We start from the raw sequence: 25670 nt of genomic DNA on the forward strand, positions 1-25670 counted from the left end.
ATGGAGACTTGTCGTCTTCAGCGATGAGAGTCGCTTCTGCCTCGGTGCCAATGATGGTCGTATGCGTGTTTGGCGCCGTGCAGATGAGCGCCACAATCTGGACTGCATACGACCGAGGCACACAGGGCCAACACCCGGCATCATGGTGTGGGGAGCAATCTCCTACACTGGCTGTACACCTCTGGTGATCGTCGAGGGGACACTGAATAGTGCACGGTACATCCAAACAGTCATCGAACCCATCGTTCTACCATTCCTAGACCGGCAAAGGAACTTGCTGTTCCAACAGGACAATGCACGTCCGCATGTATCCCGTGCCACCCAACGTGCTCTAGTAGGTGTAAGTCAACTACCCTGGCCAGCAAGATCTCCGGATCTGTCCCCCATTGAGCATGTTTGGGACTGGATGAAGCGTCGTCTCACGCGGTCTGCACGTCCAGCACGAACGCTGGTCCAACTGAGGCGCCAGGTGGAAGTGGCATGGCAAGCCGTTCCACAGGACTACATCCAGCATCTCTACAATAGTCTCCATGGGAGAATAGCAGCCTGCATTGCTGCGAAAGGTGGATATACACTGTACTGGTGCCGACATTGTGCATGCTCTGTTGCCTGTGTCTATGTGCCTGTGGTTCTGTCAGTGTGATCATGTGATGTATCTGACCCCAGGAAAGTGTCAATAAAGTTTCCCCTTCCTGGGACAATGAATTCACGGTGTTCTTATTTCAATTTCCAGGAGTATATATATATATATATATATATATATATATATATATATATATATATATATTAGCAGTTCATGACATCCAGTCTTACAAATTTCGAAACTCCATCTCTCTCCTCACATCCACCACTGCTGGTGGCTCACCTTCAATGGCGCAACGCTACGCGCTGTTAGCATCCAGCTGCCGCTGCTCAACACTGCAATGGCAGACAACAATGCAAACCAGCCACAGACTGCACACGACACAGCCAGTGATTTTCATACAGAGCGCTACGTGGCGGCGGCGTTACCAATTAAAAAACCTAAACAGCCTACTTACAATATTGGCATGGGGCCTATGTTGATATACATACGAATTTTAAGGTTATCAGTTTTTTTTCACCTTCGCTGGTTCTAGTGTCAATTGAAAAAAAGGATAATAGTACTAGCGAACGCTAAAAAAGGGACGAACATACAATTTGTATCCTGTACGAGGTGCATTCAAGTTCTAAGGCCTCCGATTTTTTTTCTCCGGACTGGAAAGAGACAGAAACATGAGCATTGTTTTAAAATGAGGCCGCGTTCATTGTCAATACGTCCAGAGATTCCAGCACGTACGCAGATGGAATTTTACCGCCAGCGGCAAGAATGAGAACTGTTTTAAATACTTAAAATGGCGACGTTTTCCTTACTTGAACAGCGTGCTATGATTCGTTTTCTGAATTTGCCTGGTGTGAGACCAATTGAAATTAATCGACAGTTGAAGGAGACGTGTGGTGATGGAGTTATGGATGTGTCGAAAGTGCGTTTGTGGGTGCGAAGTTTAATGAAGGCAGACCATTTTGTGACAACAAACCGAAACAACCTCGGGCTCGCACAAGCCGGTCTGACGACATGATCGACAAAGTGGAGGGAATTATTTTGGGGGATCGGCGAATGACCGTTAAACAGATCGCCTCCAGAGTTCGCATTTCTGAGGGTTCTGCGCCCACAACCCTGCATGACGACCTGAAAATGCGAAAAGTGTCATCCAGGTGGGTGCCACGAATGCTGATGGACGACCACATGGCTGCCCGTGTGTCATGTTGCCGAGCAATGTTGACGTGCAACGACAGCATGAATAGGACTTTCTTTTCGTCGGTTGTGACAACGGATGAGACATGGATGCCATTTTTCAATCCAGAAACAAAGCGCCAGTCAGCTCAATAGAAGCACATAGATTTACCGCCACTAAAAAAATTTCGGGTAACCGCCAGTGCTGAAAAATTGATTGAGTCCATGTTCTGGGACAACGAGGGCGTAATCCTTACCCACTGCGTTCCAAAGGGCACTACGGTAACAGGTGCATCCCACGAAAATGTTTTGAAGAACAAATTCCTTCCGGCACTGCAACAAAAACGTCCAGGAAGGGCTGCGCGTGTGCTGTTTCACCGAGACAACGCACCCGCACATCGAGCTAATGTTACGCAACAGTTTCTTCGTGATGACAACTTTGAAGTGATTCCTCATACTCCCTACTCACCTGACCTGGCTCCTACTGACTTTTGGCTTTTTCCAACAATGAAAGACACTCTCCGTGGCCAACCATTCACCAGCCTTGCTGCTATTGCCTCAGTGATTTTCCAGTGGTCAAAACAGACCCCTAAAGAAGCCTTCGCCGCTGCCATGGAATCATGGCGTCAGCGTTGTGAAAAATGTGTTCGTCTGCAGGGCAATCACGTCGAGAAGTAACGACAGTTTCATCGATTTCGGGTGAGTAGTTAATTAGAAAAAAGATCGGAGGCCTTAGAACTTGAATGCACCTCGTACATTAGGTGACTTACATAGTCCAATTGAAGAATGCGATACTAGTACTAGCGAAGCCGATGAAGTACTAGCATCCTAATAAATAAATAAATATTTCTTTGCGTATTACACGAATATGTAATAAAAAATGGGTAGTTACTATTTTTAAAAAAACGCAGTTGGCATGCGTTTGACCTATCGCAGCGCCATCTAGTGGGCCAACCATAGCGCCATCTGGTTTCCTCCTTCAAGCTAGACAAGTTTCGTTCTTAGTAGTTTTTCGTTTGATACTTATTTCGTGAGATATTTGGGCCTGTCACTATCAATGGACCACGCCTGAGGCAGGATTCGAACCTGCGGCAGTAGCAGCTCCCCGGTTCCGGACTGAAGCGCCTAGAACTGCTCGGCCTCAGTGAACGACTTCTAAATACGTTTCGACATTGAAGGTAACCCATTTATTACCTATGATTCGAAACTAAATAAATATCGATGACTAAAATATGACGTCATTGGTCAAAGCCGACGAATTTTATTTCATTCTTCATTTGATTTTCACCACCTCCCAAAATATGGATACCAAAGATCTGCAATAGAAGAGATTTGTTTCTAGCATCTAAGATGACGAAGTGCTCATAGCTGTAAAGGTATGCATGTTAGAGCTCATGTTTGCTAGACATTTTTGCTTCGAATGATCATTCCTGTAATATATCCGAATATTGACTGTTGTTCGTGGGACTCCCCGTATGTAGCAGTAGCAAATCAAAACGGTTATCACAAAAGAACTTTAACTATTTATCGAAATGGGAACGAACCAAGTACCGCAAAACAAGGAAAGACTACAGCTGCGGCACAGTCTTAACGCAAGTCACGGCGCTCCGTCTCTTTCTTGTTATCCAAGCGATTGCAGCGCACCAAGCGGCCAGGAAGTTACACTGTTGAGTTCGGTGAGATTTTTTGAAAGCCAAAGCGATACGTAATTGTTTATATTGATCTGTAGAATGGTTTTTACAAACGGAAGTGTATGTAGCGCTGCACATTGGAACAACAAGACACCACATATTTCTTTTTTTTGGTTTCCTAACAACCCTAGCAGGTGTGAACGGCTACATTATGGAATAGCTTATTTACGATTTTAACCTACAGATATATACTGGAGAATGTTGTGTTCTTTAAGAACAAAAAAAAATCGCTTGTAAATAGCAGGAGACCTGACCATTTGCAGAAAGGCGTTTTCGGTTGCGGCGGAATCTTCACATGAAATTTCAATCGCTAGCTTTCTCCTCCAAATGCGAAAATACTTTGTTGAAGCCGACCTACATAGCGAGAAACCATCATTATAATAACATAAGGGAAATCAGAGTTCACACAAAAGATATAGGTGTTCGTTTTTACTGCGCGCTGTTCGGAAGAGTGAAATAATAGACAATTATTGTGAAGGTGGTTCGTCGAACCCTCTGCCAAGGCACAACATCTGTCGAAGTGTAACGAGCGAGTAACGGAGTTTATATTTCATACCTGCCACAGCAAATTTGTGTTCGTGGGGTCTCTATTCCAGTTCGAACGTTTGACTTACGCTGTACGTATTCGTTTCGGAATATGGTTTCTTCGTCTTCCGTTAACTGTACGTGGTTAACATTATGAAGACAATTAATAACATTTGTGACATACAGCTTTGTTTGCGGAAAACATAATGATGTTCGAAGTCGCCAGTTTTTCCATGACAAACGACTCTCAACAACTTATTATATGCATAATTGTTGCAACTTATTGCCGGGGAAAAAAGTACTAAAACAAAAATGGTTGCATGGCGCGAGATTCGATCCGGCAGCCTTCGGATTACGAACCCGAACGCTTACCAATGCGCCATGACGCTGTAGAAAACTATTAATCAAAGACAGTATTTCACCGCAACGGTTTCTTTTAACTGTCGATTTTCTCGACAACGGCTAAGAAGTGCACCTTGGTGCTTTGCCACATTACACCTCTGGCCATGAGCTTTTATTATGCGCAGTATGAATCGAATCTGAATTTCACAATTGGCGGTCTCCCCTTGTTAGTCAGATTTGCAGAGGACCCATATAGATGCAGTGGCAAAACCTCCCCCCCCCCCCCCCCCTTCTCCCTTGCGGGGCGGATTCGTTCGTTTCTCTCGGCAGTCGACTCGACTAAATTGAGATATGAAGTAGTTGTACTAAAAATAAAATAATTGAGCTTGCATAAGGTTGATTTCCAAACTAGCCCAGTTTCAGTTGTACTTTCCTACGTAGCAGGCGCGTCCGCGTTATCGTATTTTATACGTTTTTGTCTGGCACAAAAATAGCTAACACACACATACGAGTAAAGTCGCGACCATTCTGGTAACCTCGATTCGCTATCCTGTCTGGCATTTGATCAAAAAGGTCGCGAATATTCTACTGTTTCCTGGTACAGAGAACCTTCGATACGTAGCTTAATAAATACGGACTATTCGCCGAATAGGAGGCTGGTTGACATTCAGAAGCAGAAATAGGAATACTGAAGAATGAATAAGTAAAACTCCTAGTTGTAGCAAATGCAAGTGTGAAGTCTAGTCAAGAATGAGAGTGATCAATTGATTGTGAAGTATTAATAATAGTAACTCCTAGTAATTTCTCAGTAAAAATATTGTTATGAGACTCGTAACTACATTTTTACCAATAAATTAACAGTAGTTTCCCTTACCTACCTCGTAATCTACGGTAATAGTCATTTTCGAGAACATGCCTGAAAACGCATTTTTATTACAGTAAAAGTAAAGGTAGCTCAAGATATCTAAAGCGCCTCATCCTTGAGGTTCTTCCGTATCCGCCGCTGTGTAGATGTAGATATATATCTACTCAAAAACGTAAAAGTTTTCTTCGCTGCACTTCCAGTCAAATCAGTACACGTGGAATATAGGAAACGTGTAAGCAATGCAATACCTATGTTATTTAAAGTTGCAGATAACTACAACAACTGTAGTTCAAGGAAAAACCGGACTGGAGTCACAATAAAAGAATAAAAGCAGTGAAACTGTTTCCCAATACAGATGAAACCAACTCCGTAATTGTTGCTGCGTCTGATTCACAGACAGAATCTTCAACACATTCGATTTTGAAGCAAAAGTAATTAGATTTACAAAAATATTTATGTATTACAAAGCCAAGTGACGTGTCAGACTAAGCGAAACATGAGGCTGCTTACGAAGTTGTTACGCGTCAAGGAAAACTACTGTTATAATTAGAACAGACAACAAAACATATATACTTCTCATGCATGAAATATACGTTTATATTCGGTCGTTTTCAGCAGAGTAAGCTACAATTATACGCATATTCGAAAGTATTACTTCATCATTCGGTTGTAGCTTATGTCATTGAACCAGGTTCAAATGGCTCTGAGCACTATGGGACTTAAAACTTCTGAGGTCTTCAGTTCCCTAGAACGTAGAACTACTTAAACCTAACTAACCTAAGGACATCACACACTCCCATGCCCGAGGCAGGATTCGAACCTGCGACCGTAGCGGTCGCGGGGTTGCAGACTGTAGTGCCTAGAACCTCTCGGCCACTCCGAGAGGCATTGAACCATGAAAATTCGGTTGTTCCTACATGTGTTTCACGGTCATTCATGTCTCTTGATAACTTACTAATGCTTCGAACGGAAAAATGTAACATTTATTTCGCTAATCGACTAGAAAAACAGTTAAAAACCAACTTTACTTTTGCGGTCGATTTCTCGTCGCTTGTGGCGCTAGTATTACACCAGCTGTCAAGACGGTAAAAATTTCCACAGTAATGTCGCAATTGTATTAGACAAACGGAACGAATAAAAGGAAAAGCTTATTCTCTAATACAAATCGCCAAACTACGCTAAGTCTCGATAGGTGTCGACATAATCAGTTACTCCGTGGAGAAACGACTTGATTTCTTATTACAGTTTGTAGATCTTGATTAATTCCGAGTGAAATGGCAGACTCAGTATTGCACTATATATTCGTCACAGTTCCCCGATCTTAAACATGAATTTCACGTTTACGCATGTACGTTTCAGGTGTTTGGGTACGTAAGACGAAACAGTTACGTTGACAATCGGACTTTGAGAAAGCGCAATGTACTTACCACCTCCTTTCCTCCATTAAGACTCGCAACATGCCATGCATTGTGACAAACCAGAAGAACCCACACGTAGAGTAGGTGGACTTTACATGGCGAGAGCATCACTTTCACGTCTAGAAGATTCCTCCCAGATTTAGACGCAGACCAGGCATGCAAAACATTTGCTGATATCATCAGAACTTCTATTCCTTCCCAACGACAATCGAGACAGATGAATGACGGTGACAGGCTACCAGTGAGATCAATACTACAAAGCTCACTGCGAGCTACAGCGCTATCTTTGGCGAAATGGATATCGCGTACGCTCTTTTCATCATCTTCAACTTGTTAAAACTTACGTTTTTTTCCCCTTTCAAAACTGAACTCCCGATTATTTACAGTATATTTACATTTAGAGTACATTTGAAATTCACATAAAAGTCGATACATTTTTATTGATTTCTTTAATAATTGAACAAATAGTCTATGGACAATGAAAGCTCGAACTACTTGTAACTACACTGAAGAGCCAAAGAAACTGGTACACCTGCCTAATATCGTGTAAGGCCCCCACGAGCATGTAGAAGAAGTGCCACAACACGACGTGGCATGGACTTGACTAATGTCTGCAGTGGTGCTGGAGGGAACTGACACCATGAATCCTGCACGGTTGTCCATAAATCATTAAGAGCATGAGAGGCTGGAAAACTCTTCTGAACAGCACGTTGCAAGGCATTCCAGGTATGCGAAGTAATGTTGGCATCTGGGGAGTGTGGTGACCAGCGGAAGAGATTAAACTCAGAAGAGCGCTCCTGAACCAACTTTGTATGGGGTGTCGCATTGTCCTGCTGGAATTGCCCAAGTCCGTCGGAATGCACAATGGACATTAATGGATGCAGGCGATCAGACAGGATGCTTACGTACGTGTCACCTGTCAGAGTCGTATCTAGATCCCATATCACTCCAACTGCACACGCCCCATACCATGCCAGAGCCTCCACCAGCTTGAGCAGTCCCCTGCTGACATACAGGGTGCATGGTTTGATGAGGTTGTCTCCATACCCACACACGTCCATCCGCTCGATACAATTTGAAACGAGTCTCATCCCGACCAGCGACGTGTTTCCAGTCATCAACAGTCCAGTGTCGGTGTTGACGGTCCCAGGCGAGGAATAAAGCTTCGTGTTGTGCCTTCATCGAGGATACGCAAGCGGGCCTTCGTCTCCAAAAGCGCATATCGGTGGTGTTTCGTTGAATGGTTCACACGCTGAACCTTGTTGACGGCCCAGCATTGATATCTGCAGCAATTTGCGGAAGGGTTGCACTTTTGTCACGTTGAACGATTCCCTTGAATCGTCGTAGGTCCCTTTCTCGCAGGATGTTTTTCCGGCCGCAGCGATGTCGGAGATTTGATGTTTTACCGGATTCCTGACATTCACGGTACACTTGTAAAATGGTCGTACGGGAAAGTCTCCACTTCATCGCTACCTCGGAGATGCTGTGTCCCATCGCTCGTGCGCCGACTGTAACACCACGTTCAAACTCACTTAAACCTTACCATTGCCATTGCAGCAGCAGTAACCGATCTAACAACAACGCCAGACGCTTGTCTTACATGTGCGTTGCCAGCCGTATTGCCGTATTTTGCCTGTTTACATGTCCCTGTATTTGAATACTCATGCCTATACCAGTTTCTTTAGAGCTTGTAGTGTAACAACGGCGTTGTGGTCAAGAGCGGGCATGGTAGCTCAGCGTGTTTGGGGAGAGGGTTAAGTGCCCTCTGTGATAAAACTGAACGGATGTCATGGGACATCCGCCCCGAAAAAATGCAGTGAACAATAACGTAAAACAAATAGTAGCATCACGGTGATGGGAGTGTCGTGTTCAAACCCACCTCGTGCCAACTTGTTTCTTCTTTGTTCGCTATATTCAAATTTGTGTCTGTGTCGTGGAGTAACATCCGTTTACAACAACAGGGTGTAAGAACGGGACCTATATTGACAGTTGATTCCGCACAACTACTCGATTAAAATCGGAAAGGATTTGTCTTTCAAATGGGAACCGCAAACGTTTGACGACAAGGCGACAAGTCAGCCGAATCCTCGATCAGAAAAAACGTCTGGTGTGTCACGCACGGCATTTTTGACAGTACGTGTGTCATGTGGCAAGAACCTCTTATCGACGCACCTAATTTGTACGCCCGATGAGTGAGTGAGATATGCCTCCTTGCTCGGTGTAGGTGTTCGTATGAATGTCATCACTTCCAAGGAAATGCTGATAATAATTTGTCACATAAGCTGCAACAAATGAACGCAACAGTTTCACAGTCACACTGTTTCTCTGTGCTCTGTCAAAACATACATTTTAACGTCTTTTTAAGTTGCGTTCCATGTTGGAAGTTTTCACTCCTTTGTTGTAATGTAGTTCACACACGTTTATTTGTTGTTTTCATTTATGTGAGGCGTGTGTGTGGTATCTCAACCGCTTTCACTATTCATCACGTTGACTGGCGACGGTAACGTATTCTTACCACATGACTCATATTCTATAACCAAAGTATAGTATGACAACTGCTTAGCCAACAGAAAGAGAAGAAACATTGACGGGACGGACAGTTCGTAATGTTGTGAAAAAAAGAAACAAAAGTAAATGGCACTAGGGAGTTTTGCACATGACCCATTTACTTGATAATCCAACACCATGACCACTTAACCACAACACCGTGGCTATTCAGGCCAATCACTTGTCCGTTCGCTGTTTGTATTTTTTTTTCACAGTTCAGAATAGTTTCTTCCTGCTTCCACGCTTGATCTGTGTTCATTTTTAGACGGGCTATCCACTGAGCCACGAAATCTGATGGGGGTGCCATTTGGAGTTTCTGTTGTAAGCACCCTCGGCGGTAGGAAGCGCTACATTACAGGGCAGTTTATTTACGATTCTCCTGTAACAAGAATGTGCTAGTAAACTCCAGAAGACCTGACCTTCTCCATAGATATGTCTTATATCTACCCAACAAAGCAGAGTTTTATTCGCTACGTTTTCAGCCATATCAGTAAATGTGGAACGTAGGAGACCTATACGGAATGTAATACCTACATTATTTAACGTAACAAATGAGCCCCCACAACTGTAGCATGTGGGAAAACATCAGAAGTAATAAAACTGTTTCACGACACAGAAAAATTCACTTCAAGAATTGTTTACTAAACCTGGACCGCGAACGGTAAGAATCTTCAACATGTGCACTTTTGAAGCAAAAGTAATTACATTTACAAAAATACTAGTGTATTGGAAAGCGCCCACGGCGATAACAACAGAAATATATGCTACTTGTGCATGACATATGCGTTTACATTCTCTTTCTTTCAGTGGAGTACGCTGCAAATACACGTATTCGGAAGAATTTCTTAATGAATTAGTTATAGCTTACATCATTGAACCAGTGTGGTTCGGCTGTTTTCACATGTATTTCATGATACTTCATGTCTCTTGATAACTTCCTACCACACGGAACGCAAAAATGTAACAGCTGTTTCCTGAATTAAGTAGAAAATAACTAATAACAAAACACTATCCTTAAGACGATTGTGACTGCTTTCTCACCCCTCGGGGCGCTAGTATCGCTCTAGCTGTCGAACGGTAAGGCAGCGCGGCCATAAAATCTAGAGCTGTTCCTAAAATATCGATATCTTTTCTAAAATATATTGATTTTCAACAACGTGACATTTAACTCCGACATGTGGTGCAGTGGTTAGCACACTGGACTCGCATTTGGGAGGTCGACGGTTCAATCCCGTCTCCAACTATACTGATTTAGGTTTTCCGTGATTTCCCTAAATCGTTTCAGGCAAATGCCGGGATGGTTCCTTTGTAAGGGCACGGCCGATTTTCTTCCCAATCCTTCCCTAACCCGAGCTTGCGCTCCGTCTCTATTGACATCGTTGCCGACGGGACGTTAAACACTAACTACCTACCTACATATCGATATATGTATATCGAAACGCCTATATCGAGTGCCGATATTTTTATTTTATATTCGTTTTTCCTGTTGAATTTCTATTATTTATTTTATGTTATTATATTTTATTTATTATTATTTGTATGTCTATTACATTCTTTTTTCGCAATTTTCGGTAAATATTTGAAGATTTTTTAAAAAATTATCGTAGAACGTAATTTTACTTTCTCTGTGTGAATGAGTCATTTATGTCTCTGAATCAATTTTTTGTCGAAGTAATTAAACTTACGATCACCAGAATAATTACGACATCTTATCTACGAAATTTTAGTGTAAATATCACCGTCACAGTAATTCTGTTAGTGCCATTTACAGGCTATGGTGTCTGTTTCTGTCGCAACGTTTTTCTTCGCAAGTAGTAAAAGTTTGCATACGACCTCCAGCAGAATAGAAGGAAGTCACAGTGTATTGCAACTAGCTTAACATGCATTTTGCACCTTAGCATACGGCAACGACACAGTTTCCTAGTAAATGATAAAGAGCGGCACCATTTCTTCGTAAATGGCACACCGTTACACTTTCGGGAAAGAAGTAAAAACTCTTGCGCTGACGCTGGTTCGCAGCAGCGATGGCCTCACAGTTGTTTCGTGAGGCCAGTGTACAAGAGAATTCTGTAGTTTATTCTATGACACCACTAATCATACACTAGTAACATGCTTAACTTACATTACGAGGCACAGATTAACACGATCTGTGCCTGCCCTAGTAACATGCTTAACTTACATTACGAGGCACAGATTAACACGATCTGTGCCTGCCCTAGTAACATGCTTAATTTACATTACGAGGCACAGATTAACACGATCTGTGCCTGCCAAAAATTCCTTTTCTATTATCGTCAGTCGGCGTGACACGTACAGCTCGTTACTGTACTGAAAACTATATGTAGCATTTGCAACAAACCGTGAGAACGAGTATTAAACATTGTTCGGAGAAGCGTTGTAAATCTTTGTTCACTTATATAAACGACATTACAGAACAAAGTATATACAGTTGTTGAGATTAGCTTTACTTCAGATACTATCCGACAAGACGTCAAAATTGGAAATAAATGCGATTGCCAGCTGCCTGTTGCTACTGGTCGGGGACGGTGGGACGCACAGCTGTTGCGGGCCGTCGCCAAGAGATGGCAGAGCGGTAGCCGGTCCTCGGTTCACAGCAGTACGTGGAGTACTAGCGTTAACACCTTTATGCAAGATTGTCGATCTCTTTGCAAAGACTTTGGCTGGCCAATAAGAGGCAGGGCGACGGCACATAAACCGCTCTTCTGTCAAAGTTCAAACTAATTAAAACGTATTTTGAATTACATAAAAACAGATGGCTATGAAAGATGATTATTCTTTTAATGCATATCCTACCCCGAAACAACGTCCGTATCATCCCTGGCTCTATGAGGAGCAGATACGTTATGACGAGTCTCACATTGAATTTTAACTGTCTTTCTCGCCTTCTCCAAACGTTTCTGGAATTCAGTTCTCATAACACAAGACTTATTTCTGGCATTATCACACTTCCAGCGCAATTGACATTTCTCAATCCTTTCACTAAATTTGTAGAAGATGTCTGTTCATCTAAAAAATCTTCGACACTGGACCACTAAAAACACACTTCGGAAAACGATGTTTCTTCTTTCCTTTTTCCGTCTACCTCCATTGACAAAGAATCTCTCTCCAGTCGTTCTTCAGAGAAGAAAAATAAGCCACATCTAAAGACTGCATAAGACCAGTACAGTTCGGTGGAATGCAAATGAAATTTATGTTGTTTTGCTCACACAGCCCCGTAGTTTTCATTAAGATGTGAGAAGAGAGATTATCTGTAATAATTACTCTGCGTCGTCCTATCTCTGAGGCAAACAGGAGGAAGTGAGTCTGAAATCAACTGCAAACACACTCTGTTCTAGCCACTCACTCTAATGTGTTCATTTGCATTCCAGGAGGCAGTGTGCGATTTGCAGGGGGGTATTCGGGGGATTTCAGCCCCTCTGCATCAGACCATCCCCTCCTCTGGCTTTAATTTATGCATCCCAACCTGGGATGTTTATTTCCCACGCACTGGAGTAAAACTTTACATGTAATTTAAATTTGTGGCGCCAAACACTGGAAGTTTTTAATACAGTGGTGGTGGTGGGTAGTGTTTAACGTCCCGTCGACAATGAGGTCATTAGAGACGGAGCTCCAAGCTCGGGTTAGGGAAGGATTGGGAAGGAAATCGGCTGTGCCCTTTCAAAGGAACCATCCCGGAATTTGTCTGAAATGATTTAGGGGAATCACGGAAAACCTAAATCAGGATGGCTGGAGACGGGATTGAATTGTCGTCGTCCCAAATGCGAGTCGAGTGTGCTAACCACTGCGCCACCTCGCTCGGTTTTAATACAGTCTTACTATTAATATATTTGCTTATTAATTTTGAAAAAGTACTATGTAGTAAATAAGCATTTCAAAACATTTATAACCAAATCATCATTACCCATGTTGTCATTGTTGCTTTCGTCTAAGGTGCGTCATCCGTTTAGTTGCGAGCTTGCGAGGGAAGTAGTGTGGCAGTCACACCGCAGCAGCCATACCGCAGAGTTAGGTGAGCTGGGGGCTGGAAGTCCCATCCACAGGGTGGTGGCTGGCCCGGTACCTGTGTGAACATTTACCGTTAGGCCACCTTTTGGCAACGGTGTGGCGCGGACTTACGTGCCTGGGACAAAAGCACACATTACTAAATAACGCACCATCGTCTGCTTCTAGTTCTTAGGATGCTATTTCGTCGATCTTCTTTAAGAACTCTTCTCTTCCACCATCGTTTTCTTTTCCTTTGGTTTTCATTTCCTTTGTTAGCTGCACGTTCAAGCATCAAGTAGGCTGATAATGCGATACTTTATCATCCTTCATACTGTAAGACTGACACACGTGTGGCACAAATTCTGTTGTTACATGCTACAAGACGACGCACGCCACATTTCCGTAGAATGCCACAATGTTGCAAGACGTCGCCCCAGCGTGTACGAGGCTCTAGAGCCAGGTCTGTATTGTATGGTGGATGTGATGTGTTGCATACGAAACTAAAACCTGTCATCAGATCCAAACGTCGTGGAAAACTTTGAAGAGGTGTCATCCTGCAGCAAGATGAAGCTCGCCCACATTCTGCCAAACGGACAGCCGACGCAATAAAGGAGATGAGATACGAGGTGCTGAAACATCCACCACAGACCTGACTCCAAGTGATTTTCACAAGTTTGGACCCTTAAAGGTGGCACTACAGGGAAGAAGATTTGAAAGTGATGAAGACGTCATTGCTGCGGTGCAAAAGTGGTTACAGATGCAACCGAAAAACGTATGTTCTGACGAAATAAAAAAAAACTCGTAAAACGTCGGGAAAACTGCATTGAAGTCCAGGGAGGTTTCGTAGAAAAATAACGTATGTTTCAGTTTTCTATCATCAGAATAAGTACAGCTTTTCACAAATGTGCCTTTACTGTTTGAATTCCCGTCGTATACCTGTATGTAGATGATTTTGTAAATAAGCTTTATCTGTAATGTACTTTTAAAGATATAACAAGGGATGGCTTTTCTGATAGTGCATAAGCGTGGGTAGTGAGTTTCGGCATTAACATCTATTTATAAATAACTATTTAACCATGGGTAACGCCACGGTCCAAGCTAGTAACATATGTAATTATACTAACCCCCTAAGACATGCTCCCCACTGGTAAAAGCACAAACCGCACACTGCCAGGAGGTGAACTGTTAATCGAGTCTGTCCACTTTGGCTTACCTTTATCAATAAGATAAGGGAGAAGGAATTCTCGTGCTGCCTTCCCAAACATGAGAGTGAGGCACGGTTTTGAGGTGTCCTCAGTTTTCTCAGGACGTCGACATGTCCGACGAAACAAGAGCTTTCTTTCGCAGGTATGTCACGAAACCCAGTTTCATCAAAACTGAAAACATTTCAAAAGGAACGCCTTCAACCCCGGGTTTGTATTTCTCTAAAAAGACATTGATTCTGCTAAGGACACAGGATCAGCCCCGCACCACTCTGTGGGGCGGTTTAGGAGGGATTTGAAGGCGACGACAGTGGGTGCTGTTGGATGGTGACGAGGTGTGCGTTCCACATTAGTAATGCGTCGAGAGTTAGTCCTAAACATTTCACTGTCAGACACAGTGCAACCCTGCCCGAAAAGTGTTACGAGTGAAAGCAATTCACAGTCCCGCCCATCTTAACGATCATTTTAATAACATCTTTAACAATCAACTGTACGCTTCTTTTAAGGTCTGTGAGCTGCACTTCAGCAAAGAAGGTATGTTAAGCAGTACAAGTATGTTCGATCCAACAAGTGGCAAGCTGTTAACACCACCATTGGATCGTCGACGCTGAAGAAAAGGCAGGTTAAGGGACCAAATGTTAGGCAGAGGCCTACATTTGTAAATTACAATGCCATAAGGAGGAAGCTGGTTGTATAGTTGCATCTCGTTTGGTGTTAAACTTTTCTTTTTCAGATGAAATACCTTCATAGTTACTGGGATACCCTTCATATTTGTCCAATACGACATCAGCCCACGGGGACCCCCAAAGTCGCAGGGACCGACTAGAAAACAGTGCCCTTCACATCGTCGTCCGCAGGAGAAGTTGACAGAAGCGACTTCTTTCTGTAATTTAGAGCAACTAAAAAGTAAAATAACTAACTGCGATAAGCATAGTGACTGGATCGTAGTTAACAAATTAGACAGTGTGTGCTTATTGTTAATTACCCACAATCCTTACCCAAGACTTGATTGCTGGTCCATTATAAACAGTGGTTTATTTCTCAGAGCTTTATTAATTGAAATTGAAATGTGTTGGAAACATGAAACTTCCCAAAAAGGCTGCAACACACAAGAGGTAAGCCATGCTCTTAAGGAAATTTATTTGGTGTGTAGTAAAGATGAGAATCCTGTTCACAGTCTTCTGTCGTTCACTGAAGATGTTGGAGAATTTAGTAGAGAAGTTGCCAGAAAGAGAAACTAAAATGTATTTTTTAAAGGGCCAGGTTTCTATACTGAATTGTTGAAGTTCATCTCTGTTCAAATATTAAGCTGATCTTTGATTCTGCAGTCATTAGTAAGTAATATTACCCCACCTGGCTATAAGTTTGTCAGAAGCAATGGCATTATTTCCATACCAAATCCAAATACACTGTTCTGGCTTTGAAGTAAGCTTTTAACTAGTCCAGTCATTGAAAGACATAGTGATCATCCTAGTAGTCACAGAAAGCTGGAACTTTAGCCTCACAGGGTAAAACAGTTCTTCCTTTAATTGATGAAATACATTTGAAATCCCATCTTAATTACGAAGGTGAACCTTCCTGATACATAAAAGAAGTAATTCTTAATTCAGCAGCAGCTTGATTTGAGGTGGTTAGGTTAGTGGCAGACATTAATTCAATTGATAGAAAAGCAATATCTAACTTCAGTACTACGCTACAAGTAAAGGTAAAGTACTGTCACACTGCACAAAAGTCTACAGTTAGCCCACTGTAGTATTTTGCGGATACAGTTCATTTTTTAAATCCTATCTGTAACAACTGGTTCAATGAGAAGGAGCAGAGTCTGTGTTTTTCTGATTTCAGTGAAAACATGGAGCGGGGTTTGCATCAGTCACAGCGCTAAAAGAGATACACATGATTGAAAAAGACGATCTATTGCAATATGGAAACTCTCTAGCTTTAAAAACTCAGTTTCCAAATTCAGTTGAAAAGCAATATGGTAAACTGGTGCTTCTTTGCTATAATGATATGACAGTTGTTGCTTTGCGGAAACTAGGCTCAAAGAAAGGAATTCAAAATTGGGCAAGCATTGCGACATTTATGAAAATAATAAATATTCGGTGGTGAACTGTGAATGTGAAAACATTACTTAAGGGCCAGAGGCTAATAAATGTTTTGCAGGAACCTGTAACTTCTAATTCCCATGACATATTTGATTTCTTAAAGAGCTTTGTGTCTTGATTAGGTTTATGGCATGAATTGAATGATGCAGCATACTTTCTAAAGAAACACACTTTGCTCTGAAACACGTGAGCCGTGCTACACCTTGTATTTAGATTCCATTGGTTTTCCTTTTCTTCCCCTGACATGTTTGTTTGATATGTTGTCTGTCATTAAGTGGCTGCTTGTTTGTCTTTTCCCTCTGCTATCGATATCTGCGTTTGCTTCCGAGAAACTGCTATGGAGGAAGCGAGGTCTTTGACCGGTTGTAGCCTTGTGCGGTGGCGCAGAGTAGGGTTGTGCGCTGAGAGAGTGTGGTGGACACGGGAGTGCAGTGTGGCTCTCCAGCGAGAAGCAGGTGTGGTCGGCTGCACAGATTCGCCACGTGATGTATGTCGGTGGTGTGTAACGAGCGGGTCGAGTTGACGGAAGAGCTCCCCGCGGGTTGATTGTATACAGATTCGCCCCACGAGTAGTTGCTGTTCATTTCATCTTTGTGGGACGTTAACAAGCTGCTTCAAGTCCTCCGTTTCAACACTGGAGTTTAAAAAGGAGACACCTAACACGAAGGAGCGGTCACTACCCGTCAACGTTGCAGAGAAGACGTGAACTCGTTTGACGGAGCGTGTTGTCACGTGACCGTGGCGTGTTGGGTATGCTGGCGATACGTGCGCGGTCGGATGTGTGGATCCTTGCCATCGGAGATCGTGTACTGCCTGCTCGAGCATAATTGAAAGGTAAGTTAGTGGCAGGTTTAATCATTAAGTAATAAGTTTGCGTAACCAGTGTTTCTTCTGCCTTGTGGCCTCCGGCGACCGGTCTTCCTGTCCCAGCCACTGGTGTAATTGAAGACAGTGATCTTTCCTCGTCCTCTCGTTACTGTCCGATGAGAGGTGTAACTTCGGCAGTTTGTTTCGCTATTTTGTCGTGTGTTAGGAGTAAATTCATGCTTTTTGTAGGTCTATCATGTGGTCGCTCATTCAGGACTGAGTGGTGTAATGTTTCCTTGCACGAGGTTAGCTCTAATTCTGTCAGCAAGTTAAGCCATCTTATTGCAAGGTTTCGCTGGCTAAAAGTCTGTGCAGTGACCCAGTCTGAGAGTGGCAATTCTGTTTACCGGCGTATTTAAATTGGTCCATATTCTGCCTATCCTGAGCATCCCTGAGTGGATGGTTTGTGACCGCCTTACACGGGTCCGACATATCTGTTATGTTCTAATGATGTTCCAGGACACTTTTGGTTAAATACTTTTTTTAATTCCTTCATTCCTTTACTGCCAATAATAGTGTGTTTGCTGAGGCCTTTGATTTTTTAAATGGCGGTGTTGGTAGCTTCACAAACTCACCGTACTTTATTAACAACGTTCTGTATTTAATTTAGTAGCCTGTTTATTAATGTTCTTTAAATTTTTTAAATTTTTGTATAGCTAGAAATTACTTGATTGCCGTTAGCGGCGTGTTTAAAACGATGTTTATAGCTGTACTGCTAGTTTCTGTAAGATATGAATAAAACATTTGTGTGTGAAAATCTCAACTCGACAGTAAACTACTAGAAATGTGGCTCAGTTTCCCAACTTGTGGTGTGGATTGTAGTAGCCGTAACCATTGTGTGTGGTGTGTGTGTGTGTGTGTGTGTGTGTGTGTGTGTGTGTGTGTGTGTGTGTGTGTGTATGTCAACTTGCAACAGCTGCTTTGACTGATTTCAGTAGCTACTGGCTGTCTGACGGAAACAGGTCCTATTTGCTCCTTGGGAGAGTACAGACTGACAGTTTGGAAGATAGGTTCAGTACATATCGCCAACTAAAATAGGGGAAATTACCACGTTTCTCTTACACAGGTTTTTGAAACTGAGCAAAACTTAGGGCTGGGTGCACAGTGAAAAGTAGTTCGAGATGAGCTTGTTAAGGTGTCAGATATTTATGAAACAACTTTCGAAATCCAGGAATTAAAAGATGTATTAAAAGTAGTAGTAAATGAGAATCACTTTTGCACAGCATACAAACTATAGTTACAGGTGCATGAAACTCTAGGATTTTCCAAATCTATTAAAAAATTGAGATCATTAGCTATAAAACGTTCATTTTTTCTAAACATGAAGTTTAACTTGAAACAGTTCATTAATTTTTTCATAAATTAAATTCTAGAGTTTCATACACCTGAAACTATGGTTTGTATGCTGTGCAAAAGTCATCGAAGAATCTCTTATTTAGGAAGAAAAGTGTACGTATAGCAACAAATGCAGCCAGTAGTAAGTGAGAAAAAGATGAATTTCATATGGAAAAAAATTTGTTTTGTTACATTTTTGAGCTTCCACTGCTATGAGTGTGAATCATAAATCCTTTCTGGTCATGCTGTTAAAGTTTTATGAATTTATTTGTAAAAGTATAGACAGTGGAAAGTACCTCTCCTGCTCCAAGTCGGCCCGTTTGACGTCCTCCCCTCAATGTTTGTTTATATAAATTACGCAACCAGTAATAAGTGGGAACTGCATCTACAAAATCACAAGGATTATTAAACATTTTTGCTGTCACAAATTACAAGCAACGTAATTCACAGAATAGTATTGCCTGTATTTGCTGTAATGAAAGCCACTCAGTGGGATGTTTCACATTTGCAAGAACGATCTCACTTTAAAGTTCCTTGAAACACTTAGAAACAAGCATCTCGTCTGACGAAAACAGTGTAAAGACAGTGGTGTAGTGCGGATGGATACACTACCTGAATTCCTTAACTGCGACAAATCACAGTTCAGAATAACAAATACTGAAAAGTAGCATTCACAGACATCATTGATATCAGAAAATGTATACTGGCTTTCACCAACAGCAACCTCTCCATAGCACCACTTGCTCATATCTCTCACTTCAGTCACTGACGAAAGTCCTCACCCCGTTATTCGTTCAAACATATTAAGAGGCACTAATTCCGTTTGGAGTGGCCTCTGCCAAAAATAATTATAGAAAGACGCCAAAAGACATAACTTTGATAAAGGCAAAATCCCACTTTTTTTTCTTTACTGTAATTTTAAAACCTGTACTACAGGCAGGCTGTCAGTAGCGTTCTATGCTGCTCTTCAGCCAGAGGATACAAGATGAGAAAAAACATAAAGATTACACTTAGGTTACAGAACGGTGGGCAAGAAAACAGTTAACACAGAAAGGCCAACACGGAGCTGCTCACACTTGACGATAGTCCACACTTAGAACTGGTGACACGACGCACACACACGGAAGGCGGCGATGGCACAGGTGAACGATGGAGTGCGACGGTGAACACTGAACACTAAACACGACGGCACACACGAGACACTGATGGCGATGATCTCCGGCGCGCGAAAGTCCATGTAGCGTGTGCGAGTCCGAGGACCTGCCAAGAGGGTAAGAAGGGCGGGGGGGTGGAGAGGGTAGAACAAAGACGCCAATGGCTGAGGGGATGGGAGGAGGAGGAGAGTTACAGGGGAGGGGAAGCCTGGGGGAGGAGTGGGGAGAAAGGGATGAGGGAGGGAGAATGCCCAAAGGAACAGAGACAGGAAGAGGGAAGGAGGATCAAAGTTGGTAGGAAGGGTATATGGAGGGAAGGAGGACATCATCAGGGAGGGGGAGCTGGCTGAAGCCACCTTGGAAGAGGGTAAGGAGGCTAGAGAGATGGAGACCAGGTGGGACGTGGGAATACAGGCGCGGCAGCAGGCGAGGTGGGAGAGGATGGGCGAGACAAGCGGGTGAGGAGGATCGAGTTTGCGTGAGGTGTACTGGATCTGTAGCCTCTCAAGGAAAAGGAGGAGGTGGTGGAATGGAATGAGATCGTACAGGATCCGTGTGGGGGAGGGGAGACAGATGCGATAGACGAGGTGAAGAGCATGGCGTTCAAGGATTTGGAGGGATTTGTAGAAGGTAGGGGGGGCGGAGATCCAGGCCGGATGGGTGTAGCAGAGGATAGGGCGGATGAGGGATTTATAGGTGTGGAGGATGGTGGAGGGGTCCAGACCCCACGTAGAGCCTGAAAGGAGCTTGAGGAGGCGGAGTCAGGAGTGTGCCTTGGCTTGGATTGTCCGGATATGGGGGGTCCAGGAGAGGCGACGGTCGAGAGTGACGCCAAGGTACTTGAGGGTGGGGGTGAGGGCAATAGGACGGCCATAGACGGTGAGAAAGAAATCAAGGAGGCGGAAGGAAGGCGTGGTTTTGCCTACAATGATCGCCTGGGTTTTGGAGGGATTGACCTTGAGCAACCACTGGTTGCACCAAGCGGTGAACCGGTCAAGATGGGATTGGAGAAGGTGTTGGGAGCGCTGCAGGGTGGGGGCAAGGCAAGGAAGGCGATGTCATCGGCAAACTGGAGAAGGTGGACGGGGGGTGACGGCGGCGGCATGTCCGCCATATACAAAAGGTACAGAAGGGGGAGAGGACACCGGAGGAGGGAAAACAGGTGTAGGAATCTGTGTTATGGATGGTGACGTAGGAAGGACGGCGGGAGAGAAAGGAGCCGATCAGACAGACGTAATTAATGGGAAGGGCGAAGGTTTGGAGCTTGAAGAGGAGACCGGAATGCCATACGCGGTCATAAGCACGTTCGAGGTCCAGGGAGAGGAAGATTGCAGAGCAACGGGAATTAAGCTGTTCAGAAAGGAGATGAGTGAGGTGAAGAAGAAGGTTGTCAGACGAGAAGGACGGCCGAAAGCCACACTGGGTGATGGGAAGGAGTCGGTGCTGGCGGAGATGCTGGTGGATGCGGAGGGTGAGGATAGATTCCAGGACCTCGCTGAAGACCGAGGTAAGGCTGATGAGATGGTAGGAAGAGACGGCAGACGGCGGTTTGCTAGGTTTAAGGAACATCAGGATACGAGAGGTTTTCCACAGGTCAGGGTAATTACCGGTGGACAAGACTACATTGTAGAGCCTGGCGAAGGTGGAGACGAAAGAGGCAGGAGCTTCGCGAAGGTGACGATAGGTGACACGATCGTGACCAGGAGCGGTGTTGCGTTTCGTACGGAGTGTAGTGATGATATCCTGTGTAGTGATTGGGGCATTGAGTTCCGTGTGTGTAATGTTGTTCATGTACTGGAAACCAGGCGCGAGGGGAGGGATAGAGGTATGAGTTCGATCGCAGACATCCGAGAAGAGGGAGTAATCGAACTGGGGATCATCGGGGATGGAAAAGACATCAGACAGGTAGGAGGCAAAGTGATTGGCCTTACTAAGAGAGTCAGGGAATGGGTGATCATCATGGAGAAGAGGATAGAAGGCGGACCAGAACTTGGATGAGTTGATATGGAGGGTAGCATTTAAACGGGTGCATGTCTGTCGCCAGCCCCGGCGTTTCTTGGCCGCGAGCAAATTACGAATGTGTCGTTGGAGTTGCCGGTGGCATCGTAGTGTGTCCGGATCAGGTGTGTGGAGGAAGGCACGGTAGGGACGGCGGGATTCACGGAGGAGGAGGGCGGCCTGTGTGGGTAAGGTAGGACGGTGGGGGTGGATAGCGATAGTAGGGACGTGGGCCTCCATAGCCTCAGACAAGGTCTGCTGGAGAAAGGTGGCGGCATGGGTTACATCGGCAGGGCGACGGAAGGTGAAGGGGTGGCTATCGATCTGGGTGGAGAGGGTATCCCGGTAGGCATTCCAGTTGGCACAGGAATAGTTATGGACATACTTAGGGGGAGGGTCGTGATGAGGGTTGGGGCGGGGGCGACGACCGTCTCAAAGTGCGAGGAGAACAGGGAGATGGTCGCTACCAATAAGTTACAGGACATCCACCATTATGCGGCCAAGGAGGTTGGCAGAGGAAAGGACACCATCAGGAGTGGAGTTGGATTTGGGATGGGTGTGTTGGGGGATGGGGATGAGGTCGCCTTGAAGGGATGAGAGTAACCGATTCCACCGCCGTAGCTGGGCGGCGGAACGACTGTGGATGTTGAGGTCGGTGGTGATCACGTAGGTGGAGAAGGTACGGTCAATGTGGGAGAGGAAGTCGAAGGGAATAGTGATGTTAGGGCGGACATAGATGGTGGCGCAGGTAATGGTAAGGCCGGGGAAGAAGAGACTAAGGATCAGGTGTTCGGTGGGGTCAGGAAGGTGAGGTTGGAGCCGAACAGGGATCTGGCGGTGGTGACCAATCGGGAGGGGATTATCAGAACGTTGAAGGAGGTATGGCAAAGTGTGGACAGAATGTTGGGGATTGGAGGAAGGTTTCATTGAGGAGGAAGGCGTCCACGCAGTGGGTGGCAAGGGTGTGCAGGAAGAGGTTCTTGTTGGTGGGAAGGGAGCGGATGTTGTTGAAAAGGATACGGTATTGTCGCGCCATGATAGGGATTTAGACAAGGGTGTCAAGGCGGGAGAAGGTGAAATGGGCCTGGTTGTTGGAGTAGGTGGCGTACATTTTGAGGTGTAAAACGGAACGGTCCGCGAAGGATACCTGTAGCAGGGTGTGGGGGCGCTGAAAAGAATGAACATTCTGAAGGACTATGGTGAGGAGTCTGATGATGTCCTCAGCAGTAGGGGGTGGACGAAGGGAATTGCCAGGTGGGGTGGGGGCGTCCAGAGGGCAGACAGGAACGGTTAGCTCAGGAGTGGTAGGAGGTGGTCGGGCTTTACATATCTGGCAGTAAGTGGGCTGAGGGAGGTTACAGGTATTACAGGAGGGGGGTTCTGGTTATTGGGGCACTGCCTGAGAAAGTGGGCTTGCCTACAGTGCGGGTAGGTGGGGGCCTCGTGGCACTCAGATGTAGGGTGCGCACTATACCGCAAGCACCTCTGGCAGCGGAGGGATTGAGGAGGGGAACGGGAAGGGTCAACTGGGTAGCGGCGGTGAAAGAGAAGGGTACCCTCCTTCAGGAGACAGTTGATAGAGAGGACGTCTCGGAAAAGACCCGCATAAGGCGGAGTTGTGGGGCCAGCGGAGTTATGAATGCGGCGAACTGCACGCACCTCCAGATGAGGATGAGCCTTGAACTCTGGAAACACCTCCTCCTCCGTGATCGCCGGACTAAGCCAAGTGATCACGGCGGTGAGGGTCAGCGGGCGATGTGGGGGTTGGGGTTGGTGGGAGGGAGATGGGGAAGTAGCAGGGGTGAGGGAGGCATTAGGCCCAAAGTGGGTGACAGGGATGTGGGAAAGGAAGTCTGTGTGGAGGGTAGGGCTGGGGGACGAGATGAGCACCGAATCAAGGCGAGAAGTAAGGAGGGAGGTGGGGGCACCAGGAAAATTCTGGCGAAGGAAGAGGGTGAGGTTCCAGGCTTCAAGGAAGGAGGGATCAGGATGGGAGAGGAGGTAGCGATAGGAGGGGGTGGAGGAGGATGAGGAGGGGGGGCAGGTGGGGAGACATCCATGGCATCATGAGTAGGGGAAGGGGGACGAGGCAGAGCCTTTTTGGGAGTAGAGGAGGCAGGGGTGCCACTGGGGCGCTTGACGGCGGCGGAGGAGGTGTGGGGGATGGCAACGACTGGAATGTGGCGGGGAGTGGCAGGTCCCGGTGCTGGAGTCGGCGCCGGAGACGGTGAGGGCGACGGCCAAGGCGACAGTGAAGATGATGACGACGAGGGCGAAGGGGAGAGTCGAGCATGAGCTGTAGCTCTCCGGGCAACCACCCTAGCGTCGGGCCGCAGAAACGGAAGGAGCAGGGGGTGGGAGGGGATAGAAGGGATCAGAGGAGATTCGGGAGGGAGGAACCGGGGATGGGGCAACAAATAGGGAGAGAGATGGGAGCGTGAGGAGAGGGGGGATGGACTGAGGGTCCAGTGGTGGCAGCAGCTGATGGGGAGGTGTAGATGATGGCAGTGGTGGTGGCTGTAGAGGAGCTGGTGGAGTTTGACATCAGAATGAGAGGAGAAACACAGCACAAGACAAGGAAACAAATGAGAGAGGGGCAGGGCGACAAGAGACACAGAGTACACGGTGACGAAGAACGAAGGAGACTGGGGCCGAAGCCCGGCTCTGCTGTCGCTGGCGGTGGGGGCAACCCGATTGGCTGGCTGGTGGTGACGCCTCCGCTGCTGCTGCTGCTGGAGGCAGCTAGGACCACCGCTGGCTGTTAGCGGCGACCAGGGCTGCCGGGGACCGTCGCTGTCGGGGACCGGCGCTGGCAGGTTGCTGGGGGGAACCGGCGCTGGCGGGGGCCGGCGCTGGCGGGCTGCTGGCGAGACCGCTACTGGCGGGGACCGCTACTGGCGGGGACCGCTGTTACCGGGAACCACTGCTACCGGGAACCGCTGCTGGCTGCCGGCCGCTCGCTGCTCGCTGCTGGTGGTGGTGACCTCTGCACTGTTTTAATCTGCCAGGAAGTTTCATATAAGCGCACACTCTGCTGCAGAGTGAAAATCTCATTCTGGAAACATCCCCCAGGCTGTGGCTAAGCCATGTCTCCACAGTATCCTTTCTTTCAGGAGTGCTAGTTCTGCATGTTTCGCAGAAGAGCTTCTATAAGTTTGGAAGGTAGGAGACGGATACTGGCAGAAGTAAAGCTGTGAGTAGCGGGCGTGAGTCGTGCTTCGGTAGCTCAGTTGGTAGAGCACTTGCCCGCGAAAGGCAAAGGTCCCGAGTTCGAGTCTCGGTCGGGCACACAGTTTTAATCTGCCAGGAATTTTCATATCAGCGCACACTCCGCTGCAGAGTGAAAATCTCATTTGGAAACATCCCCCAGGCTGTGGCTAAGCCATGTCTCCACAATATCCTTTCTTTCAGGAGTGCTAGGTCTGCATGTTTCGCAGAAGAGCTTCTGTAAAATTTGGAAGGTAGGAGACGGATACTGGCAGAAGTAAAGCTGTGAGTACCGGTCGTGAGTCGTGCTTCGGTAGCTCCGTTGGTAGGGTATTCTCGCTTCGCGCGTCGGGCGACTAGGTTGTGCTCTTAGTTCCGCCTCTACCGTAGCGCAGCGTGTTTTCCTCCTGTCAGTTTAGTGCCGTGTTGGTCTCCGTGCGCGTCGCATCGCTGGTTGTCGGCTGGTGTTTGGTGTTCGTGCGGCCCTTCCTGTCGCGGCGTCGTCTCTCGCCGTGATGTCCACCATGGTTCCCACGAAAGTTCTGCGTACAGGTACAGTCAGTTTTACCTTTGACAAATCCACGCGTCACGTCCAGCCCGGTTCTTTAGAGATACATGACTGGTTAGTCGATACAGTTAAGGTCACTACTGATCAGGTG

At 45.8% G+C, this 25670-nt stretch overlaps 1 protein-coding gene across 2 annotated transcripts in view; it reads right to left on the bottom strand.

The window, feature by feature from the left end:
• LOC126295326 (uncharacterized) overlaps nucleotides 1-25670 on the bottom strand; it is a 1177740-nt gene that overhangs the window by 619853 nt on the left and 532217 nt on the right. The window contains exon 1 of one of the 2 annotated variants that reach the window (XM_049987790.1): nucleotides 6604-6811. The exons of the other annotated variant lie outside the window; for it this stretch is intronic. Within the exon in view, the coding sequence (XP_049843747.1) occupies nucleotides 6604-6774 (171 nt within the window). The 5' untranslated portion in view covers nucleotides 6775-6811. Of the gene's footprint in view, nucleotides 1-6603; nucleotides 6812-25670 lie in introns of those variants that run through there. 2 annotated transcript variants of the gene reach the window in all.

This window comes from Schistocerca gregaria, chromosome 11 (genome assembly GCF_023897955.1).
Source record: "Schistocerca gregaria isolate iqSchGreg1 chromosome 11, iqSchGreg1.2, whole genome shotgun sequence".
NCBI classification, from domain to species: domain Eukaryota; kingdom Metazoa; phylum Arthropoda; class Insecta; order Orthoptera; family Acrididae; genus Schistocerca; species Schistocerca gregaria.